Below are 18,917 nucleotides of genomic sequence, written 5' to 3'. Positions count from 1 at the left end.
TTAGGAGTGGGTAAAGGAGGGCATGTAGAGGAGAAGCAAACCTCACTGGGGAGTGAGGAGGAGCAGGGGCCAAACACTTCATCATCTGACCATGGCCAGGTGATGAACTGTCTTTTCTTGATCCAAAGAAGAGTGAGACAAAGTGTGTGAGTGTGTGTGTGTGTGAGTGTGTGTGTGTGTGTGTGTGTTGAGGGTGGGGGGTGGTGTGCACGTGCGTACATGTGTCCTCTTTTGTCTCATGGAGCATTTGGTACTTGCAGGGGTACTTAACAGGCATTTTCTGAAGATCATTTGACAGAGTACTGTCACCTTTGCCTTTAGGACGTCTGTGTCAAATTAATACAAAGCACAAAACAAAACCCAGGCAGGCACACTTCCATTTCCAGCCATGCACTCTGGGTGGGCCAATCCCCAGAGAGGAGAATTAACCCCAGAGCAAAGCAATGCTCAGCCAGTGAGCTGGAGGGGAGAGAAGGGTGGGAGGGCCAGGGCTTCAGAGAATATTCTCCGAAGGGCTTAGTCCTGAAATGTGGAGAGAGTGGCTCATTTCTATTGAGAGATGAGGAGTGTGTGGTTGGGGGTATAAAATGTATGGGGGAGGTGAGCCAGAGCCAGCAGTGGGAGAGCAGCTGAAGGTGTTCGAGCAGATGAAGGGCATTGTCAGGGCATCTGCTTCTCTTCTGGCATTGGCAGCTCCCCAGATCCCAGGTTTCTGAGTTGGAGAAATGGGCAGAGCCCCTGCCCAAGGGAGAATGACCCCTGGAACATACTTTACTTGCTCTGCAATGGCTTTGCTACTCACAGGATGAGGTGGGGTTGGGGATTTGGGGCAGATAAGGGCTATTTTAGGCTCTGAGCTGAGAACCCTGGGTATCTGCCAGGGCCCATACACCCGGTTTGCAGAGAAGCCCAGGCCATATGGTACCTTGCTGGCTCCCGGCAGGAGGTGCAGCTTAACGTAGGGATCAGCCAAGCCATTTGAATCCATGGGCTTCAGGCCCTGCAAAAGAAGGAGGCAATGGTGTGAGGGCCTCAGGAGGGCCCAGTGCTCAGCTGTCATCGGCAATGGGCATAGCCCCCTGGCATCTGTCCTGCCTGTTGGTCCACCATGTGTGCTTCCTTCTCCAAAGAGAGAGAAGGGAAATGCAGTATCATGGAAAGAGTGCTGGGACAGGAGACAGGGTTTCAAACCTGGCCATGTCACTTCCTGGCTATGTGACCTTAGGCAAGTTTCTTAACCTATCTGAGCCTCAGTTTCCCCACCTGTCAAATGGGGATGAGAACAGTACCTGCTTCATAAGGTGGTGAGATTTAAATGCAATTCCACCTGCAAAGTGCTGGCATATGATACACACTGGATCAAGGCTGGATTGTTATTGCTAGGATGGGAGGAGATGTCCCAGAAGAGTAAAGGCAAGGTTAGGGGAAGGAGGAGACTCCTATATTCTGGCCCTGACCCCTGCATTATCTTCTGAAACTTCAGTGTCTCCATCCATCAGGGCTGGGATGAGGCTCAGATGAGATACTAGAAGGAAGTTTGGGGTAGGTAGGAATTAAGTTGATTTGTTAAAATGAGCAATCTCCAAATTCTGGGGCTTAGACATACTCTGTCCATCCTCTATGTTTAGACCAGGCAGATGTCCCATCTCTGGGCTCCTGTCATCCCACTGCACAGCACTTATACCATGCACAATTGACCATGAACAACACAGGTGTGAACTGTGTGGGTCCACTTACATGAGGATTTTCTTCCACCTCTGCCACCCCCGAGACAGCAAGACCAACCCTCCTCTTCCTCATCCTCCTCAGCCTACTCAACATGAAGACCATGAGGATGAAGACCTTCATGCTGATCCCCTTCCACTTAATGAATAGTAAATACATTTTCTCTTCCTTAGGATGTTCTCAATCAATGTTGAATTTTCTTTCTGCTAGCTTACTTTATTGTAAGAATACAGTACATAATACCTAAAGTATACAAAAGATGTGTTCACTGATTGTTTATGTTGTCAGAAAGGCTTCCAGGCAACAGTAGGCTAGTAGTAGTTAAGTTTTTAGGGAATCAAAAGTTATACCACAGATTTTCAGCTGCACAGGGATTAACTGAACTCCCACATTGTTCAAGGTCAACTGTATTGTGTCCAGTGATCTTGGATCTTGTTTCCCCACTTATTCAATGGGGCTGGCAGCAACTCCTGCTTCATGGGGCTCTTAGAGGATTAAATGAGATCTTGCTGTAAAGATCAGCTCCATCCCTTATGAGCTGTGTGACCTCAGGCTTTAACCTCCTAGACCTGTTTCCCCATCTGTACAATGGGGCTACGAAGAATCCCTACCTCAGAAGTTTCTATAAAAAGGAAACAAAATAATGTATGCACTTACTTCACTGCGTTATTGGCGGGGGTGGAGGGGCAGTGTTAAGTGCATCTAAGTGCTTGCCATAGTGACAATAAATAGGTGTCCAATAAATGCTGATGCATACTTGGTGCCCAATAAATGCCGATACATTATAGGTGCCCAATAAATGCTGATACATAACAGGTGTCCAATAAATGCTGATACATAATCGGCACTCAGTAAAGAAGTGACTCGGGCAAAGTAATGTGTTGGTCTAGGAGTTATGTTAAGCATTTTGTACCTCATTTATCATTCAAACTGAGACATTTTAAGAGTGAAAAAGGAAACAGTTAATTATTATGGCAAGGCAACAGGTACAGAAGGGAACTGTCCTGGGAAAACTGGAACGTGTGCCCACCACTATCCTTACGGGAGAGACACTACTATTATCCCTGATTTACAAATAGGCACACTGAGACACAGAGGGGTTAAGTCATTTCCCCCAAGTCACACAGCTAGGAATGGTCAGGGCTGGTATCTGAACCCAAGAAGCCTGGTTTCTGAGCCCCTGCTTGTTTTTCTGTGTGGCCTAGGCTTGGGGCTTTGCAGGGGAGGGGTGCAATCCTAGTCAATTACTTTCTGGGGTTTGCACTGGTTTCACCCAGCTTTTTCCCCTGGGGTCTGGAATCAAGTCAGCTCACTCCTCCGGAGCCTGCAGCAAGGCTGTCCCACCCCCTTGGAAGCCCATTTTAGTGTCCCTGTGTCTCGGCTGCTGCTCCAGCGAGACAGCTGCTTCAGCAGAAGGGGCCTCAGGCAGACACAGAGATGAGGCCGTTCCATGGATATGTCAGCTGTGGAGCCAGGCTGTCATCTCCTCCTGGGCAGAACCTCCACCATCCCCTCCAGAGACACTGCTGGCCCAGGCAGATAGAGGCCGACTCTGCCCTTGAAGCCCGGCTGCATGTACTCCCAGGAAGTGGCTGCAGATAAGTGAAACCCCTCTGGGACCATCCCTGGGGGAGGAAGGCCTCCCAGAAAGGAATTCACCTAATTACTGTGACTCTTCTCATCACCTTCACTATCATCCATAGACAAACAACAACAGGAGACAGGCCTGGTTACCCATCCCCATCTGAGTCTCCTAGCTGTGCCAGAGCATCCTGAGAGGTCCCCTGCTTGGTCCCCATCACCCACCTTGGCCTTAATGATGGTGCACTGCAGGGAGCTGTTGTCCTGGTCGTAGAGAAGGCTGAATTCCAGGGCACCCAGCGTGGCTGAAGGGGGCAGAGGCAGGAACCAAGATAACGAACATTCAGTCACTCAGCAAACATTTCCTGAGCACTTACTATGTGCCCAGGCTGGGCTATGAATTGAGACTACAGAAGAGAGAAAAACTCAGTTTTTGCTGTGAGTACCTCATCTTGGTAGACTCTGCACTACCTTAGAGGACTCAGGACATCTGTGATCATTTCATCATCTGTGCACTTGCCTAGGTAATGCCTTTCTGTCCTGATAGATTGAGAACCCCATGAGGGCAATAGCTGGGATTATCTTGTTGACTGCTATGTCCAACACATGGCCCATAGTCATAGGTGCTCACTTATTTGCTGAAGGAATAAATGAGTCTCAGCATTTGCTGTTCCCTCTGCCTGGAATGCTCTCCCTCTAGATCCTTACATGGCTTTCTCACCTTAAATGTCACCTCCTCGGAGAAGCCCTCCTTGATCACTCTCTAAAGTAGCTACCATCGTAGTCACTCAGTGTATTTTATTTCCTTTATGGTGCTCTGTCTCCACTCGAAATGCATTCATTGGTATGTTAACTGTCTCTCTTCACTTGAATGTAAGCTTCAGGAGAATAGCTGGCATGTCTATCTTTTTATTTTCCCATGATATCCCCAGCATCTAGAACAGTTTGAGGCACTTAGTACATGCTCAATAAACCATTGCCAAATACAGAGATGAGTGAGTGTGTGAAGAGTACAGGGTGTGGAGACGGGTTTGTAGTAAACTACCGGGATAAGTTAAAAACAGGGACAGACATGAGGCTGGGAGGATCATCTATGCTTGGTGGGTTGGGGACATTTAAGGCTGACGGAAGGAACAGTAGCCAGTTTCCCAGGGAAAGACCAGGATGAGGGAAAACAGAAGGGTGCATAGACAGGGCATTTTCAGAGCAGAACCAGCCTGTGGCTGACAAGGTGGGTGGACTTCTCTCACTTCTTTCTCCTGAGACCGCAGACCCATGACCCATGGGAGAGCACAGGGCACGAAGGGCGACAGCTGATCTTCCATGCAGGCCTGGCCTCTGATCTGCTACAGCTGTGTGATTGGCCACCAGCCCCTCCTTGCACTGACTGGATGTGCTTGGACAAGTCCCTCAACCTCTCGGAGCCTCATCTCTCAATCTGTAAAATGGGAGTCATAAAAGCAACTATGCCCAGGCTTGTAGGGAAGATTAAATGGGCAAATGCACAGAGTACACTCAGAATAGTGCCCAGCACAAAACGAGTGCCCAACACGTGTTGACTTTTATTACTTCTGACGTCCACAACGCATAATAACAATTCCTCGTGTGTGTTTAGCCTTATGTAATAATGATTTCCATTTTATGAAGCACCTTCCCAGAAGGTATCTCAGTTTATCTGTCCCTTAGCCCAGGGGGAGGTGGTGCTGTGCTTTTCATCTTACAGTGAGGAGAAATGACATGGCAGGTCAAGGCCATGTTGCTGGTCACAGCCTTTGATCTGGTCCTTCTGTTGGATCCAGTTTTTCCACTTGATCAGAAACAACTGGTCATGTCCCTACCTACCAACATATATTGGATGCAGACACTTGCCAGTTCTGCCTCCCTCCAGCTCACAAAGGCTGCCCCAGGCACACCTGGTGGGGTTGGGGGTGTTGTGGGGAAATGTCACTGGTGTGTGTGTGTGTGTGTGTGTGTGTGTGTGTGTGTGTGTATCCCTGGGACTTGGGGCCTGGTTGGGATAAGTACACTGTAGGCATTTTAAAAGGATGCAAAAGAAAATGCCCAGCAAATTTGAAATAATGATTAACAAATTACTTTTAGAAGATACACATTAAAGAGTTTTAAAAACTGTTAAAATATGCCTTCACACCTAGGACCAAAACTACTGAGTTATATAATAATTCTGTGTTTAACATCTTGAGGAACTAGTAGACTGAACATCGAGAATATAGTTAATGCCACCGAATTGCAGTCTTTAAAATGATTTAAATGGTACCATTGATGTTATCTGTATTTCACCACAATAAAAAATACATGTAGCACTTAATCTTGAGGAAGCTGATATTTTGTGAATTTAGAAACACAAATCTGCACTTCTATCACTTGGTTAATATGTTTATTAGGTCTGGCATCTTAGGGGTATGGGGATAGACAGGGCTGTCCCTGAGCCATTCCTGTTTTCCTGGGCTTGGCTTCTGAAGTGATTTTTCTAAGATACCTCTCTCTTAGGCACCACCTACTTGCTTCATCCGAATCGTAGCTGTTGGCTTCCTCCTCCTCCTCCTCTGGGGGCGGCGGCTGGCGGGCTGCGGCAGGCTGGGGGGCAGCTGCAGATGCTTGGGAATAGGGCCCGGAGGGGTGGCTCATTCGGTCCTCTCTGGCTCCAACTGCTGGGTAGCCCCCAACTCCCCCTGTTCTCTCCTCTCGGGGTGGGGCAGTGGTCCCGGGGTCGCTCGGAGCCACCTCTGCAGGGAGATAAGGACAGGAAACATGCAGCTGAGTCCCTGTTTCATAACAGCAGCACCTAGGGACATTTTCAAAAGATGCAGATTCCCGGCTCCACCCAGAATCGGTGGACATGCAGTGGGGCCTTGGGATCTGTGTTTGACAATAAGCCCCTCAGGCTGATTCAGATGTAGGCAAAACAGACCTCGGGTGGGGGGGGTACAAATCAATGGTGTGGACTCTGGAGCCCAGACAGCCTGGGTATGAATCTTGGCTGTGTGACCTGCAGCAAATTACTTAATGTCTCTGAGCCTCAGTTTCTTTATCTGTAAAATGGAAATTATAATATCTGAAGCTCCTCAAATAATAGTATTTTTTTAATGAACGAATATAAGTGCAGCACTTAAAACAGTGCCTGGTGCCTGAGAAAGCAGAAAGTGTCTCGTAGCTATGACTGATACATATGATGGTGATGCATATTGATGATATATGTTAATAGTAATCACTGTCGCTCAGTGTGGGCTTAGTATATTCCAGGCAACCCACCAAGGTTTTCTATGCATTAGTTTGTTTAACCCCCCAACAATTCTGTGAGGTAGGTCCTAGTATTCCCATTTTATAAATAAGGAAACTGAGGCTCAGGGAAGCTAAGTAACTTGCCCAAAGTCACACAGCCAGGAAGTGAAGGGGCAGGGATTTGAACCCAGGTAGTCTACGCTGTAAACTATACATGTTGGCGTTTCTATCTAGCTCATCTTAGTACGGACTATCTAGAGTTTTAGACTCGGGGGGTTGTTCAGATCTCATCTAACAGGTCTCAGGGTACAGGCTGAGTCAAGTTCTGGCAGCTGCCTGCTCTCTCTCAGGGAGGTAGGGGAGAGGTGGCCACTGGGCAGGTATGGGAGGAAGCAGATACTTGCCTGGCTTCTGATCTGAAAAGCGTCCTGCTGGCCCAGGACCTGGTCTGCTGCCTCCTGGGGTCCCTGAGCAGAGAGAAGAGAGAAAGAGAGATGCAGCAGAGAGGGTGGCATCATTTGGGGGTTCACCTTTTTCTTTTCATTTCACAGGTGTGGACACAGGCCCGACGGCAGAAAGGTACCCGAGGCTGCAGGAACAGTCCCACTGGGAGGGGAGCTTTTGGATTTAGAAAGGCCTGGATCCAAGCCCCAGTGCTGTGGGAACTTCCTGAGCCTTGACTTGCTCCTCTGTGAAATGGGGGTGTTGGTCTTTGAGGTGGGAAACACTGGCGAACGAGGTGCCATCACTTTCTGCATTGGGTGGGTAAGATGCTCCCCGCCTCCTCCTCCTGCTCCCCGCCCAGCTTCTTGACCCAGGGGATTACTCGTTCTGAGGGTCTTAGAAGAGCTTAGGATTTAGTTGTGGCTGCAGCTTTGCAGAAAACCCAGCATGCTCTGCAAGCTGATGTAGGGGTCACAGCCCAGTGACAGCCTGGGCAGGTGCTAGCAGGCGAGTGGCAGGTACCTGGCTGCCCAGGCTGAGGTGGTGCTGGGCTCTGCACTGAGCCTGGGGCAGGTCTGGAGGCCTGGACTGAGTTGGCCCGTCTCAAACCTGCAGAGGAAAGAAGAGAAAACAGCCATTGTGTGTCACACACACACACACAGCAGAACGTAGCTTGGGACTGCTCAGCTGGTGTGGGGTGAGCCCCTTGGACTTTCGCTGGAGGCAGTTCCTCACTCGCTCAGCTCTTTCTGACTCTTCTGCCTTCGGTGTGTTCTTTCCTCTCAATACTCAGACTCTGGTGAGTCATAGCAGCAGCACAGATGTTAAAAAGCACAGGTTCTATAATCCTCCTTCCACCTGTGTGGCCTTGCTCAAGTGATCTGTCCTCTCTGGGCCTCAGTTTCCTCACCTGGTATATGGAGATAATCACTTAGCTGATAGAGCTGTGGGGAAGATACAATGATACAAACAGGCAATGCTCAGAACAGTACTTGGCATGTACTAAAGACTCGACACATGTCAGGTGGTGAGATTATTTTATTATTATTGAAAGAATGTGTCTCTGTCTTCATATGGACTTGGCCTTGCCTTCCTGCTATTTCCTATATGGGCTGTGTGACCTTGGGCTGGTCACTCACTCTCTCTGAACCTTAGATGCCCCATGGAGGCAACAGTTCCACTTAACTCATAATAGTAATGAATTAACATTTATTTAGTGCTTGCCATATGCCAGGAACTTTACATATAAGAACTTCTTTAATTTCTCCACTAATAACCACTAATAACCTTATGGGATGGGGCCTTATTGTCTCCATTTTACAGATGCGGAAACTGAGGCACAGAGAAGTTACTGAGCTCATCTAACGTCTCTTGGCTGGTTAGTGCAGAGCCAGGGTTTGAATGCTGGTAGTTGGTCTCCAGAGTCTGTGCCAGAGACCCTTACATGCTGTTGCTTCCCAGAGAGGGACTGAATGGAATAATGTGTGCAGCAGTTTCTGGTACCCAGAAGGTGTGATGTTCTGGGAAGAAAGCCCTGCCCTCTCTTACTTCACTGGGCTAGATGCTGTCTTTCCTGAATCCAGCACTTTTGCCTGGATGGATGCTTGAATACACATAACAGAGGGTGCTTTACCACCTCTACCTGGGAGCTTACGAGCCACCAAGTCTTGTCCCAGGTTCCTACGTTAGCACTGCCATTTGTTTGTTCATTTGAGGCCTCATTCATTTGTCCATTCATTCATTCATTCATTCAACAAGCATCCATTGAGTATCTACCAAGTGCCAATCCCTGCGCTAAGATGGATAAAACACCATCTTATATCCTCCAGGAGTGCACAGCCCAGTCACAGGAGGGAGACAGACACTGAAATGATGAGTTTATGAGGCAACAATAGCTAACAGTCATTGAGTTCTTCAAATGCACCCCTCATGGGGTGCATGAACGTCACCTCATGGAAGCTTCACAACTCAATGCCATGCATGGTATTGTGTTTCCCGTTTAGCAGTTGAGGTAGTAGGGGTTAAATATGCCCAAGGTCACATAACCAGGAAGCCCCTAAGGTAGGACTTCTGTCCAAGTCTATCTCAGATCTTGTTGAGTGTGTAAATGACACCTGAAGTCTATCAACAATAGAATAAGCTGCTCCAAGAGGAAGGGAGTCCCCCCTTACAGAGAGTATGTGGGTGATCAAACCCCTTTCAGAATCCTCTGAAGGGATTTCCACACTGTGTGTGAGGGAGGACCCTGAGATTCCAGGATTAAGCCCTGGAACAAGTTTTACTGATAATTTGTTTTACTGAGCTGCTCTCAGTCCCTCAAGTGGAACTTATAACAGACCAGCTAGGAGCATTGGCTCTGCACGTGAACTGCCTGGGTTAAACACCAGCCCTGCTATTACTTTTATGTGAGCTTGAGATTGTTTTAGCCTCTCTTTGCTGTATCTATTATGTGAAGATGACTACAATAGTACCTATCCAAAAAGAGTTGTTGATTGGATCAATATGGCCCATGCAAAGGGTTTAATCACATACGTGGCAGAGAGTAGATGCTCAATAAGTTTAAGTTGCTATTATGATTATTAATTCAAATATGGAAGCACTTGAGAGCCTATAATCAACTAGGAATCTTAGTAAAAGCTGGAAAATGATGGGAAAGAGATAAAATTATGGTAGATGCTCCAAATATTTGGAAACATAATAAATTAATGGAGAGAGACATGTCCCTGGTATTATGAGGGAAAGAGATTCAGGCTATAATGCTTTAGACAGTGGTAAGTCCTGCATTAGGGCTGCGTCTCACTACCCTGGGAGCTCAGAGAAGGTAGCAGCTAACCCAGCTCAAGGTAGAGCAGGTGGATGCTAGAAGCTAGACCAGGGGAACATTTACATTGACTCCTGAGGGACAGGGGATTCAAATCCAGTTCAGAAATGTCCTATGACCATCTTCATCTTCAGAAGACAAAATAATACAGACGTTAAAAGCAAGATCTGATATGCGGAAATTAACTCGAAATGGATCAAAGACCCAAACATAAGGGCTAAAACTATAAAACTCTTCCAAGAAAACATAAAGGAACTTCTTCAGGATCTTAGATTAGGCAATGATTTCTTAGATACGACACTAAAAACATAGGCAAGAAAAGAAAAAAAAAGATAAACTGTGCTTCATCAAAATAAAAGTCTTCTGTGCATCAAATGACACTATAAAAGAGTGAAAAAACAACCCATGAAACAAGAGAAAAATGTGTAAATTAAATATCTGATAAGATATTAATATCCAGAATACATAAAGAACTTCTATGACTCAACAACAAAAGACAAACTATCCAATTTAAAATGTGTTCGAAGGACTTGAATAGCTGTCTCTCCAGGGAAAATACACAAATGTCCAAAAGCACATGAAAAGATGCTCAACATCACTAATCACGAGGGAAATGCAAGTCAAAACCACAAGGAGATGCCACTTCACACCCATTGGGATGACTATTACTAAAAAGAAAAACAAAACCCAGAGAACAACAGATATTGATGAGGACATGAAGAAATGAGAACCCTTGTGCATTGTTGGTGGGAATCTAAAAATGTCTCAGCCACCATGGAAAACGGTATGGTGATTCCTCAAAAAATTAAACACAGAATTACCATATGATCCAGCAACTTCGCTTCTAGGTATATACTCAGAAGAACGGAATGCAACAGATATTTGTATGTCAGGCACACAATGACATCATTTACAACAGCTAAAAGGTTGAAACAACCCAAACTTCCATTGATGGGTGAATGGATAAACAAAATGTAGTATATATAATATATGTACATATATATAAACACACACTATATATGTATATATGCACGTATATACATATACACCACTATATACAGTATATGTACGGTATGTATATATACTATATGTATATAATATGCAACATATATATTGTATATTATATTATATATACTGTGTTTCCATATATTCTATTATATATGTATACTATATTATGTGCATCTATCTGTATACTATATAAATACACAATAGAATATTGTGTATTCTTAATTTATGCCCAGTGTTCCATTATTGGAACGCTAAACTTGTAGGAGTTATTTATATCCTACTGCTCAAAGTCACCATTAAGGTCTGATTTTTTGCCAAAAAAAATTGCAACCTCCAGCATAAATGGGTTAAAAATGAAAGAAATTCTGACACATGCTACAACACGGATGAACCTTGAAGATATTATGCTAGGTGAAATAAGCCAGTCATGAAAGGACAAATTCTGCATGATTCTACTGATATGCAGTACCTAGAGTAGTTAAAACCATAGATACAGAATCAAGAATAGTGGTTACCAGGGGCTGGGCAGAGAGAAGAGTGTGGAATTATTATTTAATGGGTACAAAGTTTCAGTTTGTAATGACAAAAAAGCTCTGCAGATGCATAGTGGCATGGCTGTGAACCATGTGAATGTACTTTACACCACTGAATTGTACACATGAAAATGGTTAAAATGGTAGATTTTATGTTATATATATTTTACAACAATCAAAAAATAATTTTAAAAGGCATCGCCAAAAGAAACTTAACCTCTGGAAGAGAAAAGAAAAAGTACAGGCTTTGATGTTGGACATATATGGAATTAATTCTCATTCTAACCAGTTATCAGCTGTGTGACCTAGGGCAAGTGGCTTCACCTCTCTGAGGCTCAGTTTTTCCATTCTGTAAAATGTGAATAACAGAAGTCTCATGTGGATTTTCGAGTTGTGGCAAACATTAAATGAGACAATATATGTAAAAGAACTTGAGATGGCATTTGGCACATAGTAAACACTCTATAAATATTTCATGATGTTGAGGATCTGAGAAATTCCTTTCTCTGTTCATCTAAACCATAGGTTCATTGTTTGGGGAGGTCTGGGTAGATGATGAAGCCCAAGGTATGTGCCTAGCTCTGTTGCCAATAAGAGGAAGTGAAGTGCTAAGCTCCAAACACACAATTCAGGAAGAGAAGACCAGACATCAACATGGGACCTAAATATTCAGCCAATCTGACTTAGACCCAGACGCAGTCCCTTCCTGCAAAAGAAATGAAGCTGCTTTGAGGTCTCAGACAAGGAGCTATGGAACAAAGATGTTTCACTATGGTAGACATTTCCTTCAAAGTCCTGTGCTCAGTGACTCCCACCAATGGGCACTCTTGCCAAATAAACCCACCATGAGTGAGGCCAGAAATGTGAGGTACCCAATACGAGCGCCTGTCAGTGATATCCTGGCCATGCTGACCTATGCCATATGCCCAGACAGCAGAGGCCACGGCCAAGGGTAGACTTGGAGAGATCTTTGAGAGTGAAGCATCCTTACTTTGCTCAAAGCCTAAGGGCATTTTTCCCCCAGGTTTTTTTTTTTTTTTTTTTTTTGAGGCGGGGGACAAAAAAATCATGTTTTTTAACATACGGTATTACATCAAGAAAAGGATCTAACCAAAATTATGGATGTCTAGAGCCAGAATTGTTTCTGAATCCTGTCTTTCCTCTACCGTAGACTAGAACCAGTATCTAGAATAGAACATGGCACACAATAGGTACTCAGTAAGTGCTGCCTAAGTAGATGAATAAAAACACAGCCCCCCTCGTTCTTTTTGAGTCTCCCTATCCAGAGAACTGTCTCTGGATTTGCCCATCTTGCTCACCTGCTGGGCTCCGGCTGGAGTCTCCAGCACCTCCGCTGTGGTCCCAGCTCTCTGAATCCCGGCTAGATGAGCCCATTCGTGCCTCGGAGGCCCTGCGCACGGGAGGCCCATAGCTTCCTCGCCCGGGAGCAGAGGCCGGGTCAGGGCCTGGAAAGAAGAGCATGAATTGAATGGACAAAGGGCATCGAGGGAATTAGGTCAATTCCTGTCTCAAATGACGAAACAGAGTCAGCAGAACCCACCTACCTGTCTTCTGACCTGGGCCCCTCCTATCTTCACTGTCACCTGGAGAAAGAAAACACAAATTATGAGGATTACTGGTTTTCTGGTGTCTGGAAAACCAGAACTTAAGAAGCCTACAAAGGGGTTCATTGACTATTGCCCAAGAATGTGTTTCAAAAATTAAGTCTTCCTCCCAACTTCCCCTTTGATCTAGCTCCTGTTTACAATTTCACTTCTTTTAGTGGTGAAAACTGGGGACTCCTCAGGAATGCAATATATGTTGACAATTTGGTGATTCTCTGCAAGGAGTAGAAATTGCTCATGCCTTGTCAGGAAGAAAACATTTGTTGAATGCCTTTTAGGTGGCAGGCATTGTGCTAAATACCTTGATAAGTTATCTTACGAAAAATGCAGATGGACACTTCAATATTTGAAACCTTCAACTATACCCTTCCTTTCAGAAGCACTGCCTGCACTGAATCTGGAATTGTCATTTAGTCCAGATTTTATCATTTAGTGTCAATTGAAATTATCACAAGGGCTTTATCTGGTCAGTCCTAGTGGTCTAGTCCAACTAAAATGTATTTTTACTATGGTTGTTTTTCAAAATTTTTACTGTTTTGCTTCTCCCTCTTAATCATTTTAATAATTAATCATAATACTTGGATAATAGTGATAACGTCAATAGTAGCAATTTGATAGCAGTAATTTTCTTTTACTAATTTCCTTCTATTTATCTTCCACTTTTAATTAGTCCAAGTCAGACTTGCTTATGGATAGTAGGAGAAATATTAGGGTCCAGGAAGGCCTTCTCAGCAAGCCAAGTATTCTCCCAGGCTCCAGTGTAATCTTGGTGGTGAGAGTCTCTCTCAGTTCCTAATTTTAATTTCTACCTCTTGTACACTAGATATTCCACCAGGGATGACAGCGAAGCCTCTGGGCAGCGTGGCATTGCTGGAGAGTTCCCTGTGCTATCCTCTTGATAAGAATTTATGGTGAACTATGAAGGAGATATAGAATTCCTAGAACCAAGTCCAGAAGCTGACCATCCAACAACTGGATGGAAACACAGACATGATGTCAGGTCATCCCTCAGGTGGACCAGTTGGCTACCTGATCTGTCCTTGGTCCTGAAAGAAGCACTTGCTTTGTCCTACCTCGAGCTGGAGCCCGGGCCGGGTGCTTGGGCTCAGGAGCAGGCTGTTCAGGGGCAGCAGGCTCACTGACAGGCTGCTGGGGCTTGGTCTTCTTTATAGGCATAGGCTGTGGGAGGACCTGTTTGGGGAAGCCTTTGAAGAACCATGCTCCAGAACGCTTCCACACCTGGGGAGGAGAGACAGGGATTGAAGATGTGGCAGCCAAGCACTGTTGCTCTTACCTTCATAAGTGCCCATTTTTATCTTTCCTCCTCGTCCAAAGCACTCTGACACAATAGCCAGCACACTTTTCTTACTACTACAGAGCCCTGCACAATTCATACTTATTCAGTCCATCCACCCTGAACACTCAGTAGAAAGGGCTTGAGTTTACCCATGGAGAAAGTAGAGTTTGGATGGAGAAAATGGAATATCCAAAATCTTAAGGATGAGTCCAACAGTACACAGCCAGGGAATGGAAAAACAAGGGCTCAACTCCAAGTCTTCCATCTCTTAAATGTGGCATGCTCTCCACTACACTGGTTGTTGTAAACAGGGTGATCTACCTACAACTTCCCCGAGACCTCTGGCCTTTCTCCTGGCCCTGTGGGTCAGGACAGAGCAGCACACCTAGGAAGGCGTGTGAAACATCTTCCATTGCCCAGTCAGATTCATTCTCCACCCTGCTCTGTGCCCCAGAAGGCTGACCAGTGTATATTGCACTAACTGGACTCCACGAAATAAACCTTGATCTCTGTCTTCAGGTTTATTTGGTCAAGGAGAGCACCAGGGATTACAACAAAGCCTCTTGAAAGCTTGGATTGCTGAAGAGTTCTCCAGACAAATAAAGAGTTTGTAGTTAAGAGGAGCATGGGACTATGGTATTTATTTCCTTGGCTCCCCACAACCCACCACTAGTTGGACAATAACTGAATTCCTGTTAGGCTACACCTATCTTCCAGTCTGGTAACCACTCCCTCCTCTATCTCTTCAGTCTTAGGAGGGGAAACAGCAACCCTGTTTTTGCTGGTGCTAGGGTGACTTGTCAACCCTTGCTGATTCCTCTTAGCTCTGCCTGGACCTTTGTCAATAACACCTTCATCAAGCCCTGGCACTGAAGTGTGCCAATGTTTTCCTGCCAGGCCCCTGACAGATACTGAGGAGAACATGGTTATTGAAATATGGTCTCAAAGGCAGGACTCTGCAGCAGTGGGCGGGGGATGAAGAAATTGGGAGAAGGAGAAAGGACTTAATTGGGGTAAGATGAGTAAGAAGCAGAACTGGGGAAGAGAAGGATGCCATGGGGGAAAGAAAGAGGGACAAAGTAAAGAGAAATTGCCGAAAAAAGGGTGTGAAGATATGAGAAACAACAAAATGAGGAAAAGGGAGAAAAAAGCGTAAGGATTAGAGGAAGAAAAGAGCTCAAACAAGAGGAGAGTATGAGGAAAGAAAAAAATGGAAATAAGAAATGGAATAGAGACACAGAAAGGAAAGATGTTGGGAGAGGAAGACTCATAAGATTCAGAGAAATGGGGTCAAAGAAAGAACAGAGGCCAGAGGGCAATGAACAGAGAGGGAAGAAGAGAGGATGGGAAGGAAGAAAAAAAAAGTCACAGAAGCAGAGGAGGAGAAAAGAAATTCCTCCAAATAGTGTGAGGTTGTTCTGTCAATGTTCACTGCTGAGCTGGCTCCTTTCATACCAACCTCCTAAGGCACCTCTTAAGCTGGCCAAGAAAGGAGGGTGATCTAGGCACCAGATGGGACCAGGGCACTCACCTCCCTCTGCTCAATGCAGATTTTGCAGAGCCACACAGAATGCAGGCGGTTGTTGGTCTCCACGCCGCACTTGGTGCAGACATTCTGTGGATGAAACACAGGCAACACACTCAGATGAGCCATGCTCATGGGAGGCACAGCAATGTTGCCCCCCGCTTTCTCTTAGTGGATGTAAAGAGGAAGAGCTTGCCTCCATTTCTCACACTTCCTTCCATGAGCAAGGCCAGTTAGAATAAAACTCCAATTTGAGTCTTATTTCCAATAACAAGAACTTGAGTCATTCCCAAGCACTGGATGAAGGAATTCTCTAAGTGTCCCTGTGGGATCTGAATTTTCATCATCCACACAGGGGAAATCACTGACATACTTTTTTCTAAAGACGAATGACCATATATCCATTTCGTGTCTTAATTTATTTCCTCTTTATTTCCAAAATGGACCTGACACAACCTAGACTATGACTAGAAGTTTAACTCCCCAAGGAGAAGAAAGTTATCTGAGAAAATGCCCCATGACTGTGTGATGGAATACTATATTTTTTATTGAATTTCCTGGAAGTTAAGACAATTAGGAAAACTTAATGGGTCATGAAATTCTCACTTTTGAGTTGACTGGCAAGTTTTTCAGAATAGATAAACTCTTCCCAAGATTTCATTCTACATGTCAAATGTGACATCAAGCTGGAGATGATGACATTATAGATGTCTCCAGCTGGGTTGTTCAACTGAACTCTTGGAGTCCGGCAGACCCCAGGACAGTTGTATCACTGCTCCCAAACTGTCAAGTGCAGACAGTTTAAGGAAAGGTTAGAGGGTGAACAGAGTTCAGAAAGACTCCCCTTTGAGAACAAATGCTTTGGAAGCTAAATGATTCTAACTTGGCTAAACAGAGGCTTTCTAAGTTTCTTGTATCATAACCCAGGATACGAGAAAACTGAAAGCATTCCACATACACACAAGTATAAACATGTGCTTAGCATGCTCTTTAAACTGACACATAACTTGCTAAGGTATAACCAGGATAGCTGCAGTCTCAATCATAGCTCATGTCCTGCCACAGGCTCCCTAGTTCACCCTGGATGGAGCTTAGCTCTAAGAGACAGAAGGATCAGAGTGGCTTCCCGGGAGGAACCAGGATCAGGGTTACCTTGGAAGACAGTAGGGCATGGAAGCATCCCAGAAAAAAAACATGTCCTGGCAAGTGATCTTCAGGATCCAAGTTCCACCCCACAAGACCCAGTGACCCCTACAGCTGGAGCCTAGGACTTTCCCCTCTGCAGGTGCTGCACAGGGAAGAAGGGATAAGAGGATGATGGTACCTTCTTACAGTCCTCACATACTACACAGGCAGAGCCCAGCATCCCCAGCTGTTCTCCACACAGTATGCAGCGGTTCACCCCATCCCCAGCCACGTTCTTCCTCATGTTTTCCAGGCGGTCCACCAGGCGCCTGGAAGCAGAGACAAGGTAAATAAGGACCTTGTAGGACTGGGGACCACCAGCATACCCCACAGTGTCAGGTTTGTGGTTTTCACCTTCTTTGAGTCATACGCTTTTGTGCATCTGATGACAGTTGTAAACTCTTCCCCAGGAAAAGGAACATGCACATAAAATTCTGACACATTTTCAGAATACCAAAGACCCCCTCCCACACCCCTCAAAGTCCCATCTGTTCTACTGACTTTGGATTAAGAACCTTATCTAGTCCTTTCTATCTCCTGTCACCTCCTCCCAGAAACTGCCTTCTGAGTGCTAGATTTATTTAGATCTATTTATCTGTCTCCATGATGCCTTCACTTGGATGTCTTCACAGGCATCCCAAACTTGTGCTTTCAAACTCAACTTTTCATCTTGGCTGCTCTCCATCCCCAGCTCCAGCAAACCTGCCTCCCAGTCTTGGGAAATGTCGCCACCATCTACATACTTGCTCAAACCAGAAACTCTGTGGGGGGCCTTCCTTGACCCCCTCCTCTCCTGACATTCAGTGACCCAACCAAATTCTTGGGCCCCACCCCAGCCCAACTGAATTAGAAATTCTGCCCCGAAATTGTCAAGTGCAGACAGTTTAAGGAAAGGGTAGAGGGTGAACAGAACGCAGGAAGGCTCCCCTTTGAAAACGAATGCCCTGGAAGCTAAACAATCATTCTAATTTGGCTGGATAGAGGTCCAGCAATCCGTATTTTATGACTCCTCCAAGGTATCCTGATGCATGCTCAAGAATGGCTTTGAGAATCATTGCTCTAGTTACACTGATCTTTCAGTTTCAGTTCTGTCTACTTTAGCATCAGAGCACATTCAGTTCCTTGTGCCTGGAACAAACACACACACACACATTTGTGATCTGTCTCTCTCTGTTGCATGCACACACACTTTTATATTTTCCCTGCCTAGAGTGTCCTCATTTTTTTTTTTTTTTTTTTTTTTTTGAGACAGAGTCTCACTCTGTCACCCAAGCTGGAGTGCAGTGGCATGATCTTGGCTCACTGCAACCTCTGCCTCCCAGGTTCAAGCAATTCTCCTGCCTCAGCCTCCCAAGTAGCTAGGACTACAGGCACACACGGCCATGCTGGGCTAATTTTTGTATTTTTAGTAGAGACAGAGTTTCACCATGTTGGTCAGGATGGTCTTGATCTCCTGACCTTGTGATCTGCCTGCCTTGGCCTCCCAAAGTGCTAGGATTACAGGCGTGAGCCACCGCACCTGGTCCAAGTGTCCTCATTCTTTAGAATAGCACTCCCTCTTGAGAGCCTCCTCAGACTACCAATTTTATCCACCCTACTAGCAACCTGGTACTTCCTCATAGCATTAGTTACCTTTGGAATTAACTACAGGGATTATCTGCTTTAAGTAATCAGCTGATTGTGAAATAATCTCTGGTTTGTTGCAGGGCTATGAGTTCCCCGGGCCAGGCACCTTGTCTGTTCTGTTCCCTGCTGTGTGCCCAGTGCTGGATCAGTGCCTAGGCTGTAGTGAGGATTTGTATTTGCTGGTTGAATCAATGAATGAATGAATAAGAGCAGCTCACTCCCCACACGTGTATCTAGCAAAAGTAAGCGCCTTGAGTGTCAAGCCATGCATAATAACAGCTTACAATTCGGTGGTACTCACTATATG

The 18,917-nt window shown here is 45.4% G+C and overlaps 1 protein-coding gene across 3 annotated transcripts in view; it reads right to left on the bottom strand.

The window, feature by feature from the left end:
* Positions 1-18,917, bottom strand: part of RPH3A (rabphilin 3A) — a 338,292-nt gene that overhangs the window by 19,289 nt on the left and 300,086 nt on the right. For all 3 annotated transcript variants that reach the window (XM_011928670.1, XM_011928669.1, XM_011928671.1), the window contains 10 exons: positions 17,124-17,253; positions 15,806-15,889; positions 14,051-14,216; positions 12,918-12,956; positions 12,672-12,818; positions 7,513-7,599; positions 6,951-7,013; positions 5,826-6,050; positions 3,532-3,611; positions 926-1,000 (listed from right to left, as the gene is read on the bottom strand). In XM_011928670.1, the coding sequence (XP_011784060.1) occupies positions 926-1,000; positions 3,532-3,611; positions 5,826-6,050; positions 6,951-7,013; positions 7,513-7,599; positions 12,672-12,818; positions 12,918-12,956; positions 14,051-14,216; positions 15,806-15,889; positions 17,124-17,253 (1,096 nt within the window). The remainder of the gene's footprint in view (positions 1-925; positions 1,001-3,531; positions 3,612-5,825; positions 6,051-6,950; positions 7,014-7,512; positions 7,600-12,671; positions 12,819-12,917; positions 12,957-14,050; positions 14,217-15,805; positions 15,890-17,123; positions 17,254-18,917) is intronic.

This window comes from Colobus angolensis, unplaced genomic scaffold, assembly GCF_000951035.1.
Source record: "Colobus angolensis palliatus isolate OR3802 unplaced genomic scaffold, Cang.pa_1.0 Scaffold79, whole genome shotgun sequence".
NCBI lineage: Eukaryota > Metazoa > Chordata > Mammalia > Primates > Cercopithecidae > Colobus > Colobus angolensis.
This window is presented reverse-complemented; position numbering and strand designations above follow the sequence as displayed.